Raw genomic sequence first — 21,363 nt, forward strand, 5'->3', positions numbered from 1 at the left:
CTAGGGGACGGTAAGTAGAAAAAATGAGAGACCCTATAAGTTAATGATTACTTCAAGGAAGCAGGTCTGCTTAACTATGAAACCAAGCAGGCTCACTTAGCAACAAAACCATGCAGCAGAAGCACGGGACACACCCCCAAACAATGACACAGTGGCGGCATGAGACCTACAGCGTGCCCGGTGAGCCCAGTAAGTAAGGATCCCTAGGACAAGCTCTTTGCATGTATTGAAGAAAAATCGTGGTACTAGCTTGACCATGTTGCTGCTGTTGTTTAGTCACTAAGTCATTTCTGACTGACTGTGACTCCATGGACTATATAGCCCAGCAGGCTCCTCTATCCATGGAATTTTCCAGACAAGCATACTGAAGTGGGTTGCCATTTCTTTCTCCAGGGGATCTTCTCGACCCAGGGATCAACCTTGCATCTCCTATACTGGCAGGCGGATTCTTTACCTCTGAGCTTGACCATGTAGGGACAAGAAAACTCCCCTGCTTAACCTGGAGGGAGGAGCTGATGATGGAAGCATGACTTTACTCGAGAGAGACAGAGAAGTTCTCCCCCTCCCGACTTTTCCTTTGATTATAAAACTGTAGCCCACTAAGTTCTCAGGGCACAGCACCCCTTCGCTGCCCACCCACCCCACAACCCTGCTTGTAAACCTCACAAGCGTCCTCTTCTGACTAATCACTTTTGTATCACTTTGTCTCTCACTGAATTCTTTTCTGTGCTGAGACACGAAGGACTGTAGTACTGGAGCTCTTCAGAAACTCCCTAAATGACACCAAACTGTTTCAGAACTGCAGTGCGTGATAATTGGTATTTATGGGTAAATACCATACTCCTCTCAGTACTGTATTCACATTTTTGCTGGGGCTTTCTGCAGATGGTGCTTTCGCTCAGGGTGAAGAATCCTGAGGCTGAAATTTCACATTCAACGACAGGCCAGTGGAGAGAGGCCTCTGGGCACATGAGGGTCTGTATGGCCCTGCATATCAGTTACCAAAGCAAACTCCAAGGACCACTGGTTTTTCAGACCTGCCTGCACACAGGGTACGTCTGGGGAGCTTTAAAAATCGCTGCCTGGTTGCCCCCCTCTGGAGTGTGATGTAATTAGCCTGAGGGGCTGCCTGGCTGGAGATGCTGAAAAAGCTCCCCGGGTGATTCTCCTGTGCGACCAGGGTTGAGCACAGTTTTCGGAGGCAGCCAGTCCCTCCGGGGTAAGGGAGCTGCCTCTGTGCGGCCTGCAGAGATGGGGGGATGAACTTGGGCTTGGAGCACGTGTTCTAGGTACTAATGCGTTTCATTTCACAGAGCATCTGCCTTCTCCGGGTAATACACAGGGCTCTTTCCAAATGAAAAAGCAGTTTTTCTTTAACAGCTAGGTCAGACGTTATTTTGTTTTACTTTGATATGATGGAGTTGAGCATTGTTCAGACAGCACAGTGACCAATGGAGTAGTCCTGTAATTGGGCTAGGTGAGGGCGCTCGTCTTCCCTACAATCGGCTGCCTCCAGGAAAGCTGTAGAGGTCTGGTTTGTTGGAAGAAATTCCTTGAAGGTGAGAAAAAAATGAAAAGGCAGTGCAGAAGCTTGGTTCTAGGAAGTCTCTATCTGGCTCATTCATAGAAATGATGGCTTTCTGTTAAGAGAAGATACTTGATCTTACTGCTTTCCCAGAGGTGAGAAGTGAGAACCCCTGTCAGGAGAGAGGCGTACAGGATGCTGTCTGCACCATGTGCGACCAGCACTGCTTTTGTTGTTTAAATTAGAGTGAAGTTCATGTCACACAAGATTAACTGTTAAGTGAACAGTCCAGTAGCATTTGGTACATTCACGATGTTGCACGACCAGCTTGTCTATCCAGTTACCAAACCTTTCCACTACTGCAAAGGAAACCCTTCCCTGACAAATTCTTTCCATCTCCACAGCTCAGATCACATCTGTATTCCTCCCTCAAGGCCTTTCATTTTAAATTGAAGTATAGTTAATTTACAGTAACGTCTTAGTTTCAGGTGTACAACAAAGTGATTTGATTATTTATGTGTGTCTATATGTATGTTGTTTTTCAACTTTTCCATTATAGTTTATTACAAGATATTGAGTCTTGCTCTCTGTGCTACACAGTAAATCCTTGTTTATCTATTTTATGTATGGCAGTGTGCATCTGTAAATTCCAGCCTCCCAGTTTACCCCTCCCCTCATTCCCCTTTGGGAACTGTAAGTTTGTTTTCTGTGTTTGTAAGTCTATCTCTGTTTTGCAAAGAAACTCATTTGTACTGTTTTTGAGATTCCACGTGTATGTCCACTCACGTCTCTCCACTGATTCCTGTCTCAGTAAACATTTCCAGAGCATCTCCTACTTGCTAGGGATACAAAGATGCCTGATGGTGTATCTGAGGGACCTTGAAGTAGTAAGAGGAAACTGATGTGAAAGAAAACAATTGCAGAACCATAAAAAAGGTTGATGCAAGAAGCTCTGGTTGCCACAGCCCAGTGTTGGGAAGGGCTGCCTCTGCAGGCACAGGAAAGGAAGGATTCAGTGGGGAGACGGCGCTGGAACTTGGACTCTGCCCACGTGGACGGGGGGAAGGGACATTTTAGGTTGAGCAAACGGTGTGTTCAAAGGTCGGGGTGGTGGGGGCAGCAAACCTCTTCTGCAAAGGGCCAGAGAGCAAATAAGTTAGGTTTGGGGGGTCGTAGGGCCTGTGTCACAGCCGTCACTGATATGTGGAAGCAGCCATAGGCAGCATTAAGTAGACTGTGTCGTGTTCCAATAAAACTTTATGGACACCAGAATCTGACACACAGTTTTCATGCATTAGCATGTAATTATCATTCTTTTGATTTTTTTTTCCCCCCTCAGCCATTTAACCACTTAAAGACCGTTCTTAACTCATGGGCTGTATGAAAAGAGTTGGCACACTGCATTCAGCCCAGGCTGTAGTCTGGCCTGTGTACCAAGGCAGGGAAGACTGAGGTCATAGGCAGGGGCAGAACAGCAGGTGCTGGATGAGCCTGTTCTTAGCCCTGGGTGTGAGATTATGCATCTCTGACAAACTCCCAGGCAGTGGTGTGGCTGAGGTCCTCTCTCGGAGCAGCAAGGAGCTGAAGTATGGTTAGGGTCCCCTCATGCCCCTGATGCTGTGTTAGCTTCTGTTGCTGTTGTTCTTCAGCCACTAAGTTGTATCCAACTCTGTGACCCCATGGACACCAGGCTTCTCTGTCCTTCACTGTTTCCTGGAGTTTGCTCACATTCATGTCCATGGGGTCGGTGATGCTCTGTAACCATCTTATCCTCTGTTGCCGCCTTCTTTTGCCTTCAATCATTCCCACGTCAGGATCTTTTCCAGTGAGTCAGCTCTTTACGTGGCCAAAGTATTAGAACTTCAGCATCAGTCCTTCCAATGAATATTCAGGATTGATTTCCCTTAGGATGAACTGGTTTGATCTCTCAAGAGTCTTCTCCCGCACCACAATAAAAAAGCGTCAATTCTTCTGCACTCAGTCAAAGATTCTGTGGGTATTGGAAAATATAAACGACAATTTTCCACCTACCAGGTGTTTTCATTCTACTTAGAGAAGATTTATGTAAGTGGAAAGGTAAACAGACCCTCCCAGAGTAAGAAACAGCAGAAGGGCCAGGCAGCGAGGTTCCCCGCTGCTGCGCACAGTCAACTGTCCTATGCGAGGCACGGGGACAGCAGGGTTAAGGTAGGGGAGCCCCGTGCGGGCTGTGGCTTGCAGTGCATCACCCAACTTGACCATGTCCACAGCTCATCACTGCCACTCGCTCTCTGTCGGCATTTGCCCCCTCCTGTCACTTGTCACTTTATCTTCAGCCTCTCCCAGGGCTGTTTTACACTGAGTGGAGACTAGGCTGTGAGTTAGAGCCTTCTGGGTGTGCTGCCCTGCCTCTGACTGGAGGGGACATCCTGGCAGCCTCACTCAGGGACGGGGGCTGTAGTGGGGCTCTGGGAGGTCCTGAAGCTGGGGGACAGGAACTTGCAAGTCCCCCCAGCTGGATGGATGGCAGGCTTAAATGGCAAAGGAGAAGGTAAGTTAGAACACCCGAGGGAAGAGAAATGCTGAAACACTCAGTTTTCACTGGAGAAACCTCTGAGTTTTCTTCGTGTCTTATTCCATAGCACTCAGATGCTATAAAGCTCTATAGTATCTTCCTCTAAAGATACAGTAATATCTCGCTCTAGGCCAGGTTCAGAGGTAGAGAGAAGATTCTGTGAACTTGATTCATTGTAAAGCCAAAGGACAGCTTTGGCTTTGTACCCAGAGCTGGGGTATCAGCAATACAAATTGGTGGTTTGCTTTCCTATTAACTGTGTTTTCTGAGTTTCTTGCCTCAAGACTTTCACTCCTTGATAGCAAATTATAGACAAGTGTAGCAGGGGCTGGGGCTTGCTTTTTCAGAAGGTCAGTGATCACTTGGAGGAGAATGCTGTATTTAAAAAAAAAGAAGCAGGACTCAAATCAAGCCAGTACCTGAGTGGCCACAGGGAGATTTGCTGTCTGTCCGTGAGGGAGGTGAGTGATGCTGACCCAGGCACACATTCTGGCTGGTCCTTGGTCTTAAGAGCTATTAATTTCAGGTTTGCTAAAAATATCCTGTGACATACATATATATACATACATATGTATACACACACACACACGCTCAGTCATATCTGACTCTTTGTGACCCCATGGACTGTAACCTGCTAGGCTCCTCTGTCCATAGGATTCTCCAGGCAAGAAGACTGGAGTGGGTTGCCTTTTTCTCCTCCAGGGGATCTTCCTGAGCCAGGTACTGAAGCTATATCTCTTACATCTCCTATATTATATCTACAAGAGGGAGGGTGTGTGCTCATGCACACAGCTTCTCAACCAAACAGGCCCCGTGGAAATCGCATGCCTGTGAGGCAAATACTGAGAGATGTGTCTGACGGATGGCAGGCGTGTGTTGCCGAAGGTGACATCACTGGGAGATCCAAATGCTGCCGTCCGGTGCGGCAGACGCTGCTTCTCCCGGCTGCACTCTGGACTTTGGGCCTGAAAGCTCACCTTGGAGATTTCAGGTCCCCTCAGACTTGGACTGCAGGGTCCGAGGTGGGCCCAGACCTGGTCTTTCCAAGGCTCCCAGGTGATTCTAATGTGCCGTCAGGGCCAGAGCCCCCGAGGGACATTGAACAGTGCCTCCCACGCAGCGGAGACTGGCTGCATTCTTCCCTGCCCGGATCTGGGCAGCTTAATGACCTTGCGGATCCCCAGTGCGGATGGTGGCTGGGGGAGGATGGGTGAGATTTGGGGATATGTTTGTGGTTTAAAGAATGCACAGCTAAAATGAGGCTGCTGACAACTCAGGAATATATTAACACAGTTTCAATTTGCTGACCACTTTCTTTCACTTCTGCAGGAAAATAGCTTTGACACTGAATGCAAAATACCAAAGCAGAGATTCCCAGGCTCTGAGGACTTGCTACACTATCTTGTTGGGTTTTGCAAGTGTCATTTTATGCTTTTGTTTACAGCTCACTAGGTGCTCCCTCTGACATAGATATTTTGTAGCACCTTTTGAGATGGTGTAAAACTCTGGGTAGAACAAACTAAACTCTGGATAGAACAAACCTTAGGCTTGGCGTTCCCTGGTAGAATAAGAATTTCATTGATCTGTAATATTCTCATAGGATCCTGAAGGTGTCTTCTGTTACCAATCCAGTGAGTTATCATTTGTCTGTCATCCTGGTACTGGAACACCTTGTATCTTGAAATGAGAAGGGAGGAAAATGTGTGGAGATGGCTTTAAACGGTCTCCTGAGGGTCTCTGGTAGAGAGCACGCCTGAAAGCTTGTCTCGTCATCTAACCTTTTTGTTTTACTCTTTCAGTACACAAGGGTCTGGATCCCTGACCCCGATGAAGTGTGGTGCTCCGCTGAATTAACCAAGGACTACAAGGAGGGGGACAAGAGCCTCCAGCTCCGACTGGAAGATGAAACCGTGAGTATAGCCCAGGGGGTGGGCGCGCCGGGTTCCGCTGGACAGGGTTGGACGCTAACTGTAGCTTGAGTGTGTCCTGCACGGTGGTGCGTCTGAGTTCCCGGGGTCCTTTTTGTTGCTGTAGATGGTGCTGTATGTGCGTGCCAAGTCGCTTCAGTCGTGTCCAACTCTTTGTGACTCTATGGACCGTAGCCACCAGGCTCTTGTGTCCATGGAATTCTCTAAGCAAGAATACTACCCACTGCAGTGTTCTTGCCAGGAGAATCGCATGGACAGAGAAGACTGCCAGGCTACGGTCCATAGGGTTGCAAAGAGTTTCATGAACTGACTAGAGATGGTGACGTACGTGAAGGTCTAAACCATGCAGCTGCTGATGGATGGCGCAGTACACACAAGTGCCCAGCTGAGAGATCCCGGGTGGCTGAGAGGAGAATCTTCCCAGTGGGGTGGCGGACAAAGGGGGCTTCCCTCCATGGGGATGAGGCACTGGTGGGAGGTGAGGGGGGAGCCACTTACCCTGAGAGCCAGTGCCTGGTCCAGTGGTTGGACCCCTGGCTCTGGATCCAGCCTGCCAGGGCCGGGATCCTGGCTCGGCCCTTGCTACCTTTGTGCCCTTGTGCAAGTTAGCAATTTTTATATGCCTGTTACTTTATCTGTGACATGGGGTTGCCTAGGGTGCACAGGAGAATAAAATGCGTCACTATGTGGCAATGCATAGGAGTCATGCCTGGCATGCAAGTGCTGTTAGTAGCTCCAGTGAGAGTCTTTTAATTAGTTGATTTTTCAGATTGTTTTGCTCAAAAGGAAGACAAGGCAGTCACCAGGAAATCCCATTTCTTCTAGAAGGTCTGATTCCATTTACCATTTCATGACCTTCATGTCATTACCCCTCCTGTGATGTGTGCCTGTCACAGTTATTTGAAGACTTGCCGGTGCTGGTCATGGGGTGTGTATGGGTGATCAGTTGTGACCCTGCCACGGAGGGGAGCTCAGTGCTGGAGGGTGCAGAGGACGTGAACAAAGAAATATGGGAAAGAGCCCTGGCAGGTGCAGTAGGCATGGAGGCAGTGGACGATGCCAGGGAGGAAAGTGGCAGGGAGCAGGCAGAGGCGGGGGTGTCGGCCAGCGGCGGGGTGGGGGTCGTGGAAGGGAGCTGGCGTTGAAGACTCAGGCTGCGAGGGCCAAGGGGAATGGCCCAGGCAGGAGTTGTCGCCACAGCCCCAAGGCCCAGTGTGTCCCCTTTGGGTGTGTGGAAGGAAGGGAGGCCAGTGCACCTGGAAGCCACCAGAGAAGGAGACAGACAGGGCCCGAGGCTAAGGAGGCAGGTCAGGGGTGCTGCATTTGCGAGGGGGAGACTAGGAGACAAACAGGCTTGGAATCAAGCGGCCAGAAGAACTCAAGCTTTGGCCTTGGGCTGGGTCAGATCTGAGGGGCTGCAGAGCAGGCCTCTCTTGGAGGGGAGGCTGGGGCTCAGGTGGTCCCTGCCTGCCTCTGAGCTGTGGGAGCGCTGAAAGCTGGTCTCCTGTTACTCAGCCTCTGATCACTTACCGTCTTCCTGTTTTACCTGCTTTCTAGTTCTTTGCTCTTGTCTGTCTAGGTAGTAATGACCTGCTTGAGAAAAGGACCTTGTCTTCCCTGGCTCACATGTGCCTGCAGTGGCTGGTGATTAATTCACTAATTAGCAGGGAGGTTGAATGTCTTTCCCTTCCTAACTTCTCTTCCTAACTTTGAGCGCATCGCTGGGTCAATCCTGGACAGCGAGTTGGTCAGTTTATTAGAAAGTGTTTACACCAAAGCGTGCCCGCCTCCCTTTCCCCTCCCTTGCAGGCAGACCTCTCCAGCCTCCTCTTGGTTTTGAGGTGAGAAGCAAAATTCCCGACAGATGGAATATGTTTATCATGTTGAATAACTTCCCACCCCACACCCCAAACAAAATAAAATTAGTTCACCCATGTGAATGGCATATCTTCCATTCCAGCTGATTTCATTTCATTTGATTTTGTAAGTGGGTGGGTGTTTTTTGAGAGTCCTCAGGTGGGAGGGAGGGCCAAACTGCCATGTTGCTAAAACAGAGCAGATGCCCGCTTCCTCAGCTGAGAGTGAATTCTGCCTGGCGTGACTAACCCTGGCAGCTGCCCAGGACTCCTCCCCTGCCCCCTCCACTGCTCCATTATGGCCGTCAGCTGTAATCAGAAGAGATGCCTAGGGCTGGAGATGAGCAGCTCTGGAGGAATAATGGGCTCTGAATGTTGCATTCTGTCCAGGTGGCTTGCGGGCTGTGGTTTGTCCACTGCTGGCTCTGAGCTGTCATTAGCAGCTACTCAGCTGAGTTGCGGACCTGAGCCGGGAGCGCAGAAGTTAGATGGCTAGACTCTGAAGGTTTGAAGAATCTCCTCTGTAGTTGAAAGCATCCTTGATACACCAAGCTGGCCAGAAACTGCACCCTGGAGTCTCTTTCCCCACCCTGCTTCTCCATCTGAAGTCCGGTAGTGTGGGTTTAACTGCAGCGCAAAGGATGAAAATAAGCTAGTTCTCTTCAAAAACATTAATGTTCATAACCACTGGGCTTCCACCTTAGCAGGAAGCAACCCATGCACTCCGCCCTGCTCAAGGAAGTCAGCCCCCTGACCCCACAGTTCCTCTAAGATGTTTCTTTTTCCCTCTGTGTGCCTGCTTATTTATTTATTTGGGTGAAATATACAAAGCGTAGAGCTTACCATGGCACCTGTTTTCAGTGCCATGAAATACTTACCCACTGTGGTGCTGCCATCAGAACTCTTTATCTTGCAAAACTGAAACTGTGCCCATTGACCACTGACTCCCTCTGTCCCCTCTCACTGCAGTCCGTGGCCATCCCTATTCCACTTTCTGTCTCTGAGTTGGATTTTTCTAGGTACCCCACAGGAGTGGAGTCATGGGACACTTGTCCTTTTATGTCTGGCTTGTTTCATTTCACACAAAGTAAGATGTGTTCTGTTGACGCCAGTGTGAAGATGGGAAACTTCTTAAGTGGAAAAAGAAAGTGAAGTCGCTTAGTCATGTCCAACTCTTTGCGACCCCATGGACTGTAGCCCACCAAGCTCCTCTGTCCATGGGACTCTCCAGGCAAGAGTACTGGAGTGGGTTGCCATTTCCTTCTCCAGGGGATCTTCCCAACCCAGGGGCTGAACCCGAGTCTCCCGCATTGCAGGCAGATGCTTTACCCTCTGAGCCACCAGGGAAGCCCCTTAAGTGGAAAGAACCATCTTTTCTCTGCACAGCTGTGAGGGATGCAACGTATCTAAGTGTGCCAACCCTTGGCGTGGTACTCTGTTGAGACCGGGGAAAGCCCCTCAGTGCATGCAGATCTTGGTGATATGTACAACTTCCTCATTCTTGGTGTGGTGTGGACCTGTGCCCGACCAACCTCCTCTCTCCTGCCCCCACCTCCCCTACAAACTGCTCAGCCCCTGCCCTCTACTGGCAGGGAAAACTCTCCCCGTGTTGCCATGGTTTCGTGTTTAAATTCTGTTTTTCCACCCGAGTTTATATCCAGCGTCCAGAGCTATTTACTCCTAGTGTGCGAGGACCCGGCATGTTCGTGAATGAGAGGAAGGTCGGGTGACGCGAGCTTTAAGAAGACCAGTGTGCTCTACCTGAGTCTCTGCATGTCCAAGCCTGCTAATGTTTGTGAGGCCAGGACAAGAGTAGGGATGTAGCCTACATCTGTTTAAATATCAGAAGCATGTTTTATGAGAATTATTTAGGTAAGTCTGGCCTTTCTGACTCTTGAAAAACAAAGCGTTTAGTATGTTACAGTTAAGATACTTGCAAGCCTACTGTTCCGTCTCTGTCTAGTTGCCAGCGGAAAGAACCGCTGCCTTCCCTTAGGCTTGCCATGCCTATACCCGCATGTGCGCAGGTTTAGGAGGAATGTGACTTGTTCAGTAGTGCACAGCGTCCCTCATGTGTCAGGTTAGCAGTGGTTGCACAACTGTGCTGATGTGTGAGCACCTCTGGAGCCATGATGAGAATAGACAGAGAAGCAGGAATTGGATATTTGGCCCAACAGGGAAACGCTGTTTCATTGTGTGAGGTTTTTTGTTTGGTTGGTTGGTTTTTTGTGTTTGTGCTATCTGGCTCAGTTCAGTTCAGTCGTGTCCGACTCTTTGCGACCCCATGAATTGCAGTATGAGCTAATTTGTCTTCCTTGTATTTAAATGTCTTTGCTGCCCAGTTCCCCTCCCCACCCGAGGCATTGTCTGTCTCTGACATCGTGGCCTTATAGCCCATGACCCTTCAAGGTGCCTGAACATGTTTTATCTTATTTCGAGGACACAGGGCAAGAGGTGACCCCGGGTCTGATACTCTTGTTTTTCACCAGAGTATGTGTTGAAGGTTGTAGCTCTCAAGGTGTGAGCCCTGAACACTGATCCCAAATGACAGAGGTTCCACGTGTTCTGTTAAAGAACACTTAAAGAAGCGCATTAAAAGCTGCTTGTGCATTCGTCATTTTGGCGCCCTTTAAGATGCAGAGTCCAGGGAAGGGCCTCTCTTGCTCAGCTCTGAGGATGGTACAGGATGTATCAGGATATTATCTCGAGGAGATAGCCAACATGGCTCTTGCAGTCAAGAAGGGACAGCCTCACAGAAGAGCAAGGACTGTCATCCTTACACGTCCGTGCATTCAGACCACACACCTTGAGAGTGCTCAGAGCTTGTGTAAACCCCATGCAGATTAAATGTCAGCTGTGAGTGCAGCTGGCAAAGCCACAGAGCTGAGAGTACCGGGTAATACTCCTCTGGTACCAGTAAAGCCTCTTAGTGCAAGTGACTTTATTTCTTTTTTCTTTTTGTTTTCCTGGTTTTTCCATTCTTTCTTACTTTCATATTGGTTTATGTGCCTTCTAATACTTCTTCTCTTTATCTTTGTTTTGCACAATAATCCATGATTGAGACAGTATTACACTTTGGCTAGATGGCAAGAATAGTTACATTGTACAGATGCAAAAAAAAAAGAAAGAAAAGGTTCCTTTAAGTGATAAAACAATACATTGCATATAAATATCTATTGGTAATATTTTTTACCAGTACAATTAGTTATTTTGTCTACAGTGGGTTTTAGGTTTTTAGTTAATGTATTTTATTGTAAAATACATGTAACATAAACTTTACTGTCTTCACCATTTTTAAGAGTACAGCTCAGTGGCATTAAGTACATTCACATCTGTTATTCATCAGCCACCCCTTCCCCTGCTGGATTCATGATCTTTTGTGTTAGCATATTTTGCGTAGCTAATTCTGCTTAGAGATCAGTGAAGCAGTGATTTTTGCCCCTAAGGGACATTTGGCACTGTCTGAATACAGTTTGATTGTCATAACTGAGGAGGGAGGTTTGCTATTGGCATCTAGTGACAGGTAGAGGTCAGGAATGTTGCTGAGAGGACCCTCTCCGAAAGAAACAGCTATCAGTCCTAGATGAAAACTGCCAAAGTTGACGAACTCAACTTTGCCCATAGAGACAATGGCCCTGAACTTGTCATTGCTGAAAGATACCATGTTGAAAGCTAAACTTTTATAAGTCTGTATTCTAATGGAATGTGCTATCTATGACTTCGTGTTTTTGTGCTGCTGTGATTTCTTTTTTTATATAATTTAAACTCTTTAATTGCCTATTTTCACCTAAGGTTTTTTTTTCCTTTAGTTAACTTGCATCACCATTCATTTATTATTCATTCATTAAAAACAATTATTAATGAGCAATTATTATATACCACCTTTGTGGTGTTGAGCCACTGAGATTTCAGCATTAATTTCTTATTTCTTCATAACCTAACTGACCCTTCCTCACAGGCAAGTTCACATGAGTTCCACAGTATTTTGTTTTTCAAGTAATTGCATGCTTGTGCTTGGGCCTGGGCTAAATGGTACAAGGGGAGGAATAAGAAGGTTCTTTTTAAGAAACTTGATCTTTTCGGAGACTGGAAAAGATGGAAATATAAGACTTAAACACAGAACCATTACAGAATCAGACAGCAGGACATTCATTAAGTGAATGTTTTTTGTACTCATTTAGGACATAATGTTAAATGGCCTTTTAGTGTGTATTGAATGACCCTGGAGCCGAACACTGGCTATTACAGCGAGTGTAAGTGGATTCATGCCTTGAGGTCTCCTATTTTCTCTGCATGACAGCTCACAAAGAGAACACCAAAGAGAACACCCCCACAACCACTGACCTAAGTTAAGTACTTTAGACCAATAAGGTTGGAAGGGCCCTTAGAGATTACTGGGACCAGTCCTCTCATCTTACAGCTGGGGCAGCTGCTGTCTGTGCAAGTGAAGCAATGGGCTCAGCACAGCAGAACCACTGAGTTCAGTGGTTCGCAACTTTGGCTGCACAATAGAAACTCTTGAGGGTTTCTAAAAATTCTGCAAAGCCCCAGCACAGCCAGACGACTTAAATCAGAGTTTGGAGAAAAGGACACAGCATAGCATCTTTTTGCAAGCTCCCCGTGGGATTCCAAGGTGCCGGAAGGGTTGAGAGCCACTGCTTTAGCTGACGGCGAGGGTTTGCATACAAGGTTTAACTCCTAGTTGGGCTCATTTATATCAAAGGATGAGCCATGTGGCACTTCAGGGTTGCTGACTTTATTTTCACTAGCTTTTCTTTCCTCTAGACCTTCTGTTTCTATGCATAAAGAACACTTCTTTCTCCTTCTCTACTGTATATGCTGACCAGTGACTCCAAATCTTTGTGCTGAGATTTGTCATTTGAAGATGTTTCTATGATTATGTTCCCTTGCTGTGGTACCATGTAGCATGGACATGAATTGAGGTATGGGAGAGGTCATGAAAAGATCGAACGTTCATTCAACTGATATTTTTTAAGCACCTACTAAGCATTATAAGGGCTTCCTTGGTTAGGGGGGGCTTCCCATAGCTCAGCAGTAAAGAATCCACCTGCCAGTGCAGGCAATGCAGGTTCAATCCCTGGGTGGGGAAGATCCCCTCGAGAAGGAAATGGCAACCCACTCCAGTATTCTTGCCTGGGTAATGCCATGGACAGAGGAGCCTGGCAGACCCAGTCCATGGGGTTGGAAGAATCACAGATCCAGAGTTTAGAGCACTCCAGACCAAGAGAACATTGTCCTACAGTGGAGTGTTCTCTATCTGTATTGTCCAGTATGGAGGTCACTAGCTCCTTGTGGCTACTGGGCCTTTGAAGTGTAGCTAGTGTGAGAAACTGAAGTGTTCATTACATTTAGCTTTAATGAATTTAATTTAAATAGCCATCTACTGGTAAGTCCAAGTCTAGGGCTAGGGTTTCTTCCTCTTATCCCTTTCCATTTGCTAGATGGAGACCAACGGGAGAGCCCCATGTGTTCCTGATTCCCAGCTCCTGGCCTTGAGAGGAGAAAGTCCAATCTAAGTGGGTGACTGAGCTTTAATCTTGGGAAAGGTGTTAAAATTCAGGCTCCTCTTTACCCCCAAAGGCCCAATTATTATACAGTGAAGTCTTTTTTTGTGCCAAAAGTTAATTGTCTCTGATCATGTCATAAACCCTTTGATTTCTAGTAAAACCATGTTAAATAAGCAGGGTGACAATATACAGCCTTGATGTACTCCTTTTCCTATTTGGAACCAGTCTGTTGTTCCATGTCCAGTTCTAACTGTTGCTTCCTAACCTGCATATAGGTTTCTCAAGAGGCAGGTCAGGTGGTCTGGTATTCCCATCTCGTTCAGAATTTTCCACAGCTTATTGTGATCCACACAGTCAAAGGCTTTGGCATAGTCAATAAAGCAGAAATAGATGTTTTTCTGGAACTCTCTTGCTTTTTCCCTGATCCAGCGGATGTTGGCAATTTGATCTCTGGTTCCTCTGCCTTTTCTAAAACCAGCTTGAACATCAGGAAGTTCATGGTTCACATATTGCTGAAACTTGGCTTGGAGAATTTTGAGCATTACTTTACTAGCATGTGAAATGAGTGCAATTGTGCGGTAGTTTGAGCATTCTTTGGCATTGCCTTTCTTTGGAATTGGAATGAAAACTGACCTTTTCCAGTCCTGTGGCCACTGCTGAGTTTTCCAAATTGTCTGGTATATTGAGTGCAGCACTTTCACAGCATCATCTTTCAGGATTTGAAATAGCTCCACTGGAATTCCGTCACCTCCACTAGCTTTGTTTGTAGTGATGCTTTCTAAGGCCCACTTGACTTCACATTCCAGGATGTCTGGCTGTAGGTGACTGATCACACCATCATGATTATCTTGGTCATGAAGATCTTTTTTTGTACAGTTCTTCTGTGTTTTCTTGCCACCTCTTCTTAATATCTTCTTCTTCTGTTAGGTCCCTACCATTTCTGTCCTTTTTCGAGCCCATCTCTGCATGAAATGTTCCCTTGGTATCTCTAATTTTCTTGAAGAGATCTCTAGTCTTTCCCATTCTGTTGTTTTCCTCTATTTCTTGGCATTGATCGCTGAGGAAGGCTTTCTTATCTCTTCTTGCTATTCTTTGGAACTCTGCATTCAGATGCTTATAATCTTTCCTTTTCTCCTTTGCTTTTTGCTTCCCTTCTTTTCACACAGACTGGTTCCAAATAGGAAAAGTAGTACATCAAAGCTGTATATTGTCACCCTGCTTATTTAACTTCTATGCAGAGTACATCATGAGAAACGCTGGGCTGGAAGAAGCACAAGCTGGAATCAAGATTACCAGAAGAAGTATCAATAACCTCAGATATGCAGATGACGCCACCCTTATGGCAGAAAGTGAAGAGGAACTAAAAAGCCTCTTGATGAAAGTGAAAGCGGAGAGTCAAAAAGTTGGCTTAAAGCTCAACATTCAGAAAACTAAGATCATGGCATCTGATCCCATCACTTCATGGCAAATAGATGGGGAAACAGTAGAAACAGTGTCAGACTTTTATTTTTTTTGGCTCCAAAATCACTGCAGATGGTGATTGCAGCCATGAAATTAAGAGACGCTTACTCCTTGGAAGGAAAGTTATAACCAACCTAGATAGCATATTCAGAAGCAGAGACATTACTTTGCCGACTAAGGTCCATCTAGTCAAGGCTATGGTTTTTCCATTGGTCATGTATGGCTGTGAGAGTTGGACTGTGAAGAAGACTGAGCGCCAAAGAATTGACGCTTTTAAACTGTGGTGTTGGAGAAGACTCTTGAGAGTCCCTTGGACTGCAAGGAGATCCAACCAGTCCATTCTTGGGAAGGTCTGAATCTAAAGCTGAAACTCCAGTACTTTGGCCACCTCATGAGAAGAGTTGACTCATTGGAAAAGACTCTGATGCTGGGAGGGATTGGGGGCAGGAGGAGAAGGGGTCGACAGAGGATGAGATGGCTGGATGGCATCACCGACTCAATGGACATGAGTCTGAGCAAGCTCCCAGAGTTGGTCAAGGACAGTGAGGCCTGGTGTGCTGCAGTCCATGGGGTCACAAAGAATAGGACACGACTGAACGACTGAACTGAACTAGGTTCATCATAGAGTGACTGAAACACGAACAACAACAACACTGTTCTGTAAAGCAATTATCCTTCAATTAAAAAATAGACTTCCAGGTTCGATGCAGGATACAGGATGCTTGGGACTGGTGCACTGGGATGACCCAGAGGGATGGTACGGGGAGGGAGATGGAAGGGGGCTTCAGGATGGGAAACACGTATACACCCGTGGCGGATTCATGTTGATGTATGGCAAAACCAATACAATATTGTAAAATAATTATCCTCCAAATAAATAAATAAATTTAAATTTTAAAAAATCTGAAGCAAAAAATAAAAATAAATTTAAAATAAAATAATCCAATAACAGGAAACTGTCTAAAGAAAACCTAACACAGATAACCATTGATATTTTGTGGGGATATTATTCCAGCCAGACTTCCGTTATTTACCTAGTCGTGTCCAACTCTTTGCAGCCCCATGGACTGTAGCCCGCCAGACTCCTTTGTCCATGGGATTCCCCAGGCAAGAGTACTGGAGTGGGCTGCCATTTCCTTCTCCAGATAGACTTTAATATATAGTTTAAAATCAGTGGAATCCTATTATAGATTTCATTCGATAACGTGCCTTTTGTTAGATGCAGCAGAATGCTCTGGCAGCTGCCTGATGGTAAATATAGGTCTGTGTTGTGCTTTACTTTCATATTTATAGCTTCAGGAGTTGATATCTTTGATCATTTGTAAGATTGTCTCCTGGTGGTGAGGAAGAATATTTATGAAAAATTCTGATAAAGTGTTGCCAGCTGCCCTCCAGAAAGGTTACATCAGTCTGAACCCTTTTCTCCACACCCTTCCTGGTTGGGGTCCTGTCAGTTTTTATACCTTTGCTTAGTTGATGGATAATGACTGTAAATAATCTTTTTTTCCCTCTCTCTCATTAATGGTGAAAAGCTGAATAGTTTTTAATATATTATCCATTAGTAATTCTTTGTGACTTGTATTCTATGCACAATTTTCTGTTGGAGTATTGGTTTTATTTTTAATTTCTTATAACGCTTCGATCATTAAGAATGTCGGTTCCTTTATTAATGCAAAATAACTGTCCCCTTCTCTCCATTTTCTCTGCACATGGTGTGTTTTTAAGGCGCTTCCCAGGCGATGCTAGTGGTAGAAAACCCGCCTGCCAGTGCAGGAGCCAGAGCAGACGTGGGTTCGGTCCCTGGTTGGGAAGATGCCCTGGAGGGGGGCATGGCAACCCACTCCAGGACTCTTGCTGGGAGAACCCCATGGACAGAGGAGCCTGGCGGGCTATGGTCCCTAGGGTTGCAGAGAGTAGGATATGACTGAAGCGGCTTAGCCTAGCCTATGGTGTGTTTTATGATGGTTTTAAAGTTTTAGATTGTAGTCAAATTAATGAATAGTTTCCTTCATTGTTCTGGCTTTTGTATTACCCTTCAAAGGTACTTTCTTTCAAAGCTTTTGTGAAGATTTACCCACATTTTCTTATTGGTTTTATTTTTCTTTTTGATTTTAATTTTTTTATCCCATCTAACATTTATTTAATATGGGGAAGAATGGAACGTTGACTCATTTTTTTCCCTAAATGGCTGCAAGTTTACCTCCTACTACTGAAAAGTCCCTTTTATCCATTTATTTGCTATTTTAATGTTATGAATAAATTTTACCCATATGTGCTTGCATTTATTTCTGGATCTGGTGTTATGTTTCATTTATCTGCTTCTTTTAACACCATTTTTACTTTGATTTAAGCCAATATCATAGTAGGTTTAATAATGTACCTTAGTATCTGGTAGTACAAGTCTCAAAGTAGGGCAGGAGAGCACACTGATATTCATATTCTTTTAGAAATTAACTGTTAACCCAGTAATTGAAGCTATATCTATAGACTTTCCTGAAAGACTTATGAAGACTAGTGATTCTTAACATGTGATTCATAGACCACCTGTATCAGAATTACATGGGGATTTTTAACAATTGATATTCCTGAACCCCACCCAAGAGCTCCTGAAAATAAGCTGTGTTGAGGAAACTCTTTTTACAAGGTCTCAGATTATTTTTAAGAACACCATAAGAAACTTAACACTCTGATAAAACATGGTAAGCAGCAGCCAAGTTCTTCTTGTTTAAATGTTAAAGAACACTTCCTTTTATTAATTACATCTTTGTATTGATTACATGTGTACATGTAATCAGTTAAACATCCTGTCCCTAAACGTATTTTGAATATTTACGTAGTCCAAGTGCTGTGTATAGGCTTCCCTCATAGCTCAGTCGGTAAAGAATCCGCCTTCGATGCAGGAGACTCTAGTTTGATCCCTAGGTCAGAAAGATCCCCTGGAGAAGGAAATGGCAACCCACTCCAGTGTTCTTGCCTGGAGAATCCCATGGACAGAGGAGCCTGGCAGGCTAATAGGGTCACAAAGAGCTGGACATGCCTGACCGACTGAGCATGCACAGTATTGTGTATGCTGAGAGTACAAGGATGGCACCTTGCATTTGAGATTTAACCTTCAGATGTGTAATCACACATCCCTAATCTCACACACACACACACACACACACACACCCATCAAAGTCTTATCATACTTTAGATCAAAGTTTAGTTACTGCCCTAAAATAGCTTGCAGTTAGGTTGGGAAAAAAACATGTAAACAACTTGAATGAAATTCATGGAGAGCACTTGGCTAGCTGCAAGATAATAAACAAAGAAAATGAGTTGGATGATGGGAGAAAGGGTAAAGAAGCACCAGCATTAAATGGGGCAGACCAAAGAAGCTTTCCTGCATAGGAGAAAGACCAGTACTCCTATTGCAATAGAATTAAAGCCTCAGTAAGTATTTTTGCCTTGAGAAGCAGAACACCTTATTGAATCTATCTGTGCTTCCTGAATTTCTCATGCCATTCACTTGATATACTGGGATTATGTTTTCTGCAAATTTTCTACCTGGACTGGTCTCTTATAGCAGCACAGGTATTTTTGTTCAACTTGCTTTCTTTAAAACATTTATCTTCATTTATAATCCTAATGGGGTAGTGGTCCTAGCCGACAAGACCGGGCATTGAATACAGGCGAAAAGATTCATATCTGTGCCTTTTTGTGTCTGTCACTTGCCTTTCCTTAGATTCAGGAGTACCCCATCGATGTCCAAAACAACCAACTTCCCTTCCTGCGGAATCCAGATATCCTGGTAGGAGAAAATGACCTAACTGCCCTTAGCTATCTCCATGAGCCTGCAGTTTTGCATAATTTAAAGGTCCGCTTCCTGGAGTCCAACCATATCTACACTTACTGTGGTAAGTAGGGGGTATCTGTTGGCTGTGTGTGTTTGAAAGTGGTTCCAAACTTTACGTGTTAAACTCCAATGGTTAAGAATCCTACTTTCAGTCTCATTTATATTAATAAGTACCTCTCACTTGAAAGTTTGCGATCAGTGAACATGGTTTAGTTAGGCTGCCGTACATCTCTTTGGAAGGATTGGTGTTAAAGCTCAACCAGGGAAGAAGTGGGCCACACCGTGTGGCTTACTGGCTCAGGTGCAGCCCTGGAGTCAGTGGGAAGGCAGTGAATCCATCCCAGGGTCCTGGCTCAGGCCTCTGCTCCCTCTGCTGAGTGTGCTGCTGCGAGTGTATTGCAGGCTTGGATTTTTTTTTATTTTAACTTTTTATTTTATATCAGAGTATAGATGATTAACAGTGTTGTATTAGTTTCAGGTATACAACAGAGTGATACAGTTATACATATAAACTGTGAAAGTCATTCAGTCGTGTCTGCCTCTTTGCCACCCATGGACTGTAGAGTCCATGGAGTTCTTCAGGCCAGAATACTAGAGTGGGTTGCTGTTCCCTTCTGCAGGGGCTCTTCCCAACCCAGGGATCGAACCCAGGTCTCCTGCATTGCAGGAAGATTCTTTACCAGCTGAGCCACCAGGGAAGCCCAGTTATATCAGTTATATGAATGTGGAGTTGCTCAGTCGTGTCCGACTTTTTGGGACCCCACGGACTGTAACCTGCCAGGCTCCTCCGTCCATGGGATTTTCAGGCAAGAATACTGGAGTGGGTTGCCATTTCCTTCTCCAGGGGATCTTCCTGACCCAAGGATTAAACCCAGGTCTCCCACATTGCAGGCAGATGCTTTACTGTCTGAGCCACCAGGGAAGCCCCAATTATATCAGTTATACATATACCTGTATCTATTATTTTCAAATTCTTTTCCCATTTAGTTTGTTATGTAATATTGAACAGAATTACCTGTGCTATATATACAGTAGGTCCTTGTTGGTTATCCATTTTGATTATAGTGTGTGTATATGTTGATCCCAAACTCCCTAACTACCTACACTAGCCTTACCCCCTGGTAACCTTAAGTTTGTTCTCTAAGTCTATTTCACCAATAAGTTCATTTGTATACTTTTTTCCAGATTCTGTTCATAAGCAATATCATATTTTTCTTTGTCTGACCTACTTCACTTACCATGACAATTTCTAGGTCCATCCATGTTGCCGCAAATATCATTATTTCATTCTTTTTAATGGCTGCATAATATTCCATCATAACACGAATATTCCATTGTTTAATGTACCATAGTTTATCCATTCACCTATTGTAGACCATGTTAGTTACTTCTGAGTTTGGCAATTATGAATATAACTGTTACAAACATCATGTAAAAGTTTTTGTGTGAATATGTTTTCTATTCCTTTGGATAAATACCAATGAGTATGATTATTTGATTATATGATAAGATTATGTTTAGTTTCATAAGAAACTTCCAAAGTGGCTGTGCCCTTTTGCATTGCCACCAGTGACGAAATAAGAGTTTCCTTTGCTCCTTATGCTCGCCACATTTGGTGTTATCAGTGTTCCGGATTTTGGCTATGTTAATAGGGGTGTGGTATTATCTTGCTGGTGTCTTAATTGGCATTTCCCCAGTGACTTATGGTACGGAGCATCTTCTTTCCCTGCTTGTTTCCCATCTCCGTATCTTCTTTGGTGAGGTGTTTGTTTAGGTCTTTTGCCCGTTTTTTAATCAGATGGTTCGTTTCCTTATTGTTAGATTTTACGAGTTCTTTGTATATTTAGAATTCCCTGGATAGTATAGTCCATGGGGTCACAGAGTAGGACAGGACCGAGTGACTTTCACTTTCACTTTTTTCACTTGTATGTTTTGGGTAGCAGTCCTCTATCAGATGTGTCTATAGTTTATCTTCTCACCCTCTTGACTGTGCTTCTTCTCAAACAACCAAAGGGAGCACAGTGGCAGAGCTCTCCCGTCTTGGCAGTGACCCTTTCCATTCCTGCCTTCTCTTCCCCAAAGGACTGGAAACGTTCACATATTTTATACGTGTCCATGGTTCCCTTGAGATCCAGAATGTTCTTTATGTGATAGAAAAAGGCATTTATTTGTCTTGTCTTCAGCATTGAATTGGTGGGTTTTTTTTTTTAACTCTTTCCACATTCTCAAATATCACTTTACCTTGTCCGTCTATAAAAGATCTGAAGGGTTAAAGGACTTGATAACTCTTCATTCAACATGTATTTATTGAGTCCATCTTTGCATTGTGTCCTTTTAGGAACAAAGGATGGAAAAAGTAGAGAGATGAAAGATAATACATGGTATAATATGATGTGAGATAATAAAAAAAAATAGCTGACACTCAGTGCTTACTATGCAAGATGCTGGTCTGAATTGCTCTCTATGAATCATTTTATCCTCAGGATAACCAGGGAAATGCAATTATCATCCCCATTTTGCAGTCCATGAAGATAAGACACTCAGAAGTTAAGGAACCGGCAAAGTCACACACAATAATTGAGCCAAGATTTGACATTAAGATGTGTAGTCATATTTCCCATTCACAAGTTGTTTGTATTTTAGTTAAGACATCCCATATACAAATGAGAAATTTAA

The 21,363-nt window shown here is 44.8% G+C and overlaps 1 protein-coding gene across 2 annotated transcripts in view; it reads left to right on the plus strand.

The window, feature by feature from the left end:
* MYO5B (myosin VB) overlaps positions 1–21,363 on the plus strand; it is a 338,248-nt gene that overhangs the window by 140,296 nt on the left and 176,589 nt on the right. For both annotated transcript variants that reach the window (XM_040264474.1, XM_040264475.1), the window contains exons 2-3: positions 5,879–5,989; positions 18,577–18,748. In XM_040264474.1, coding sequence (XP_040120408.1) covers positions 5,879–5,989; positions 18,577–18,748 — 283 coding nt within the window. The remainder of the gene's footprint in view (positions 1–5,878; positions 5,990–18,576; positions 18,749–21,363) is intronic.

The sequence above is a fragment of the Oryx dammah genome, unplaced genomic scaffold, assembly GCF_014754425.2.
Source record: "Oryx dammah isolate SB20612 unplaced genomic scaffold, SCBI_Odam_1.1 HiC_scaffold_22, whole genome shotgun sequence".
NCBI classification, from domain to species: domain Eukaryota; kingdom Metazoa; phylum Chordata; class Mammalia; order Artiodactyla; family Bovidae; genus Oryx; species Oryx dammah.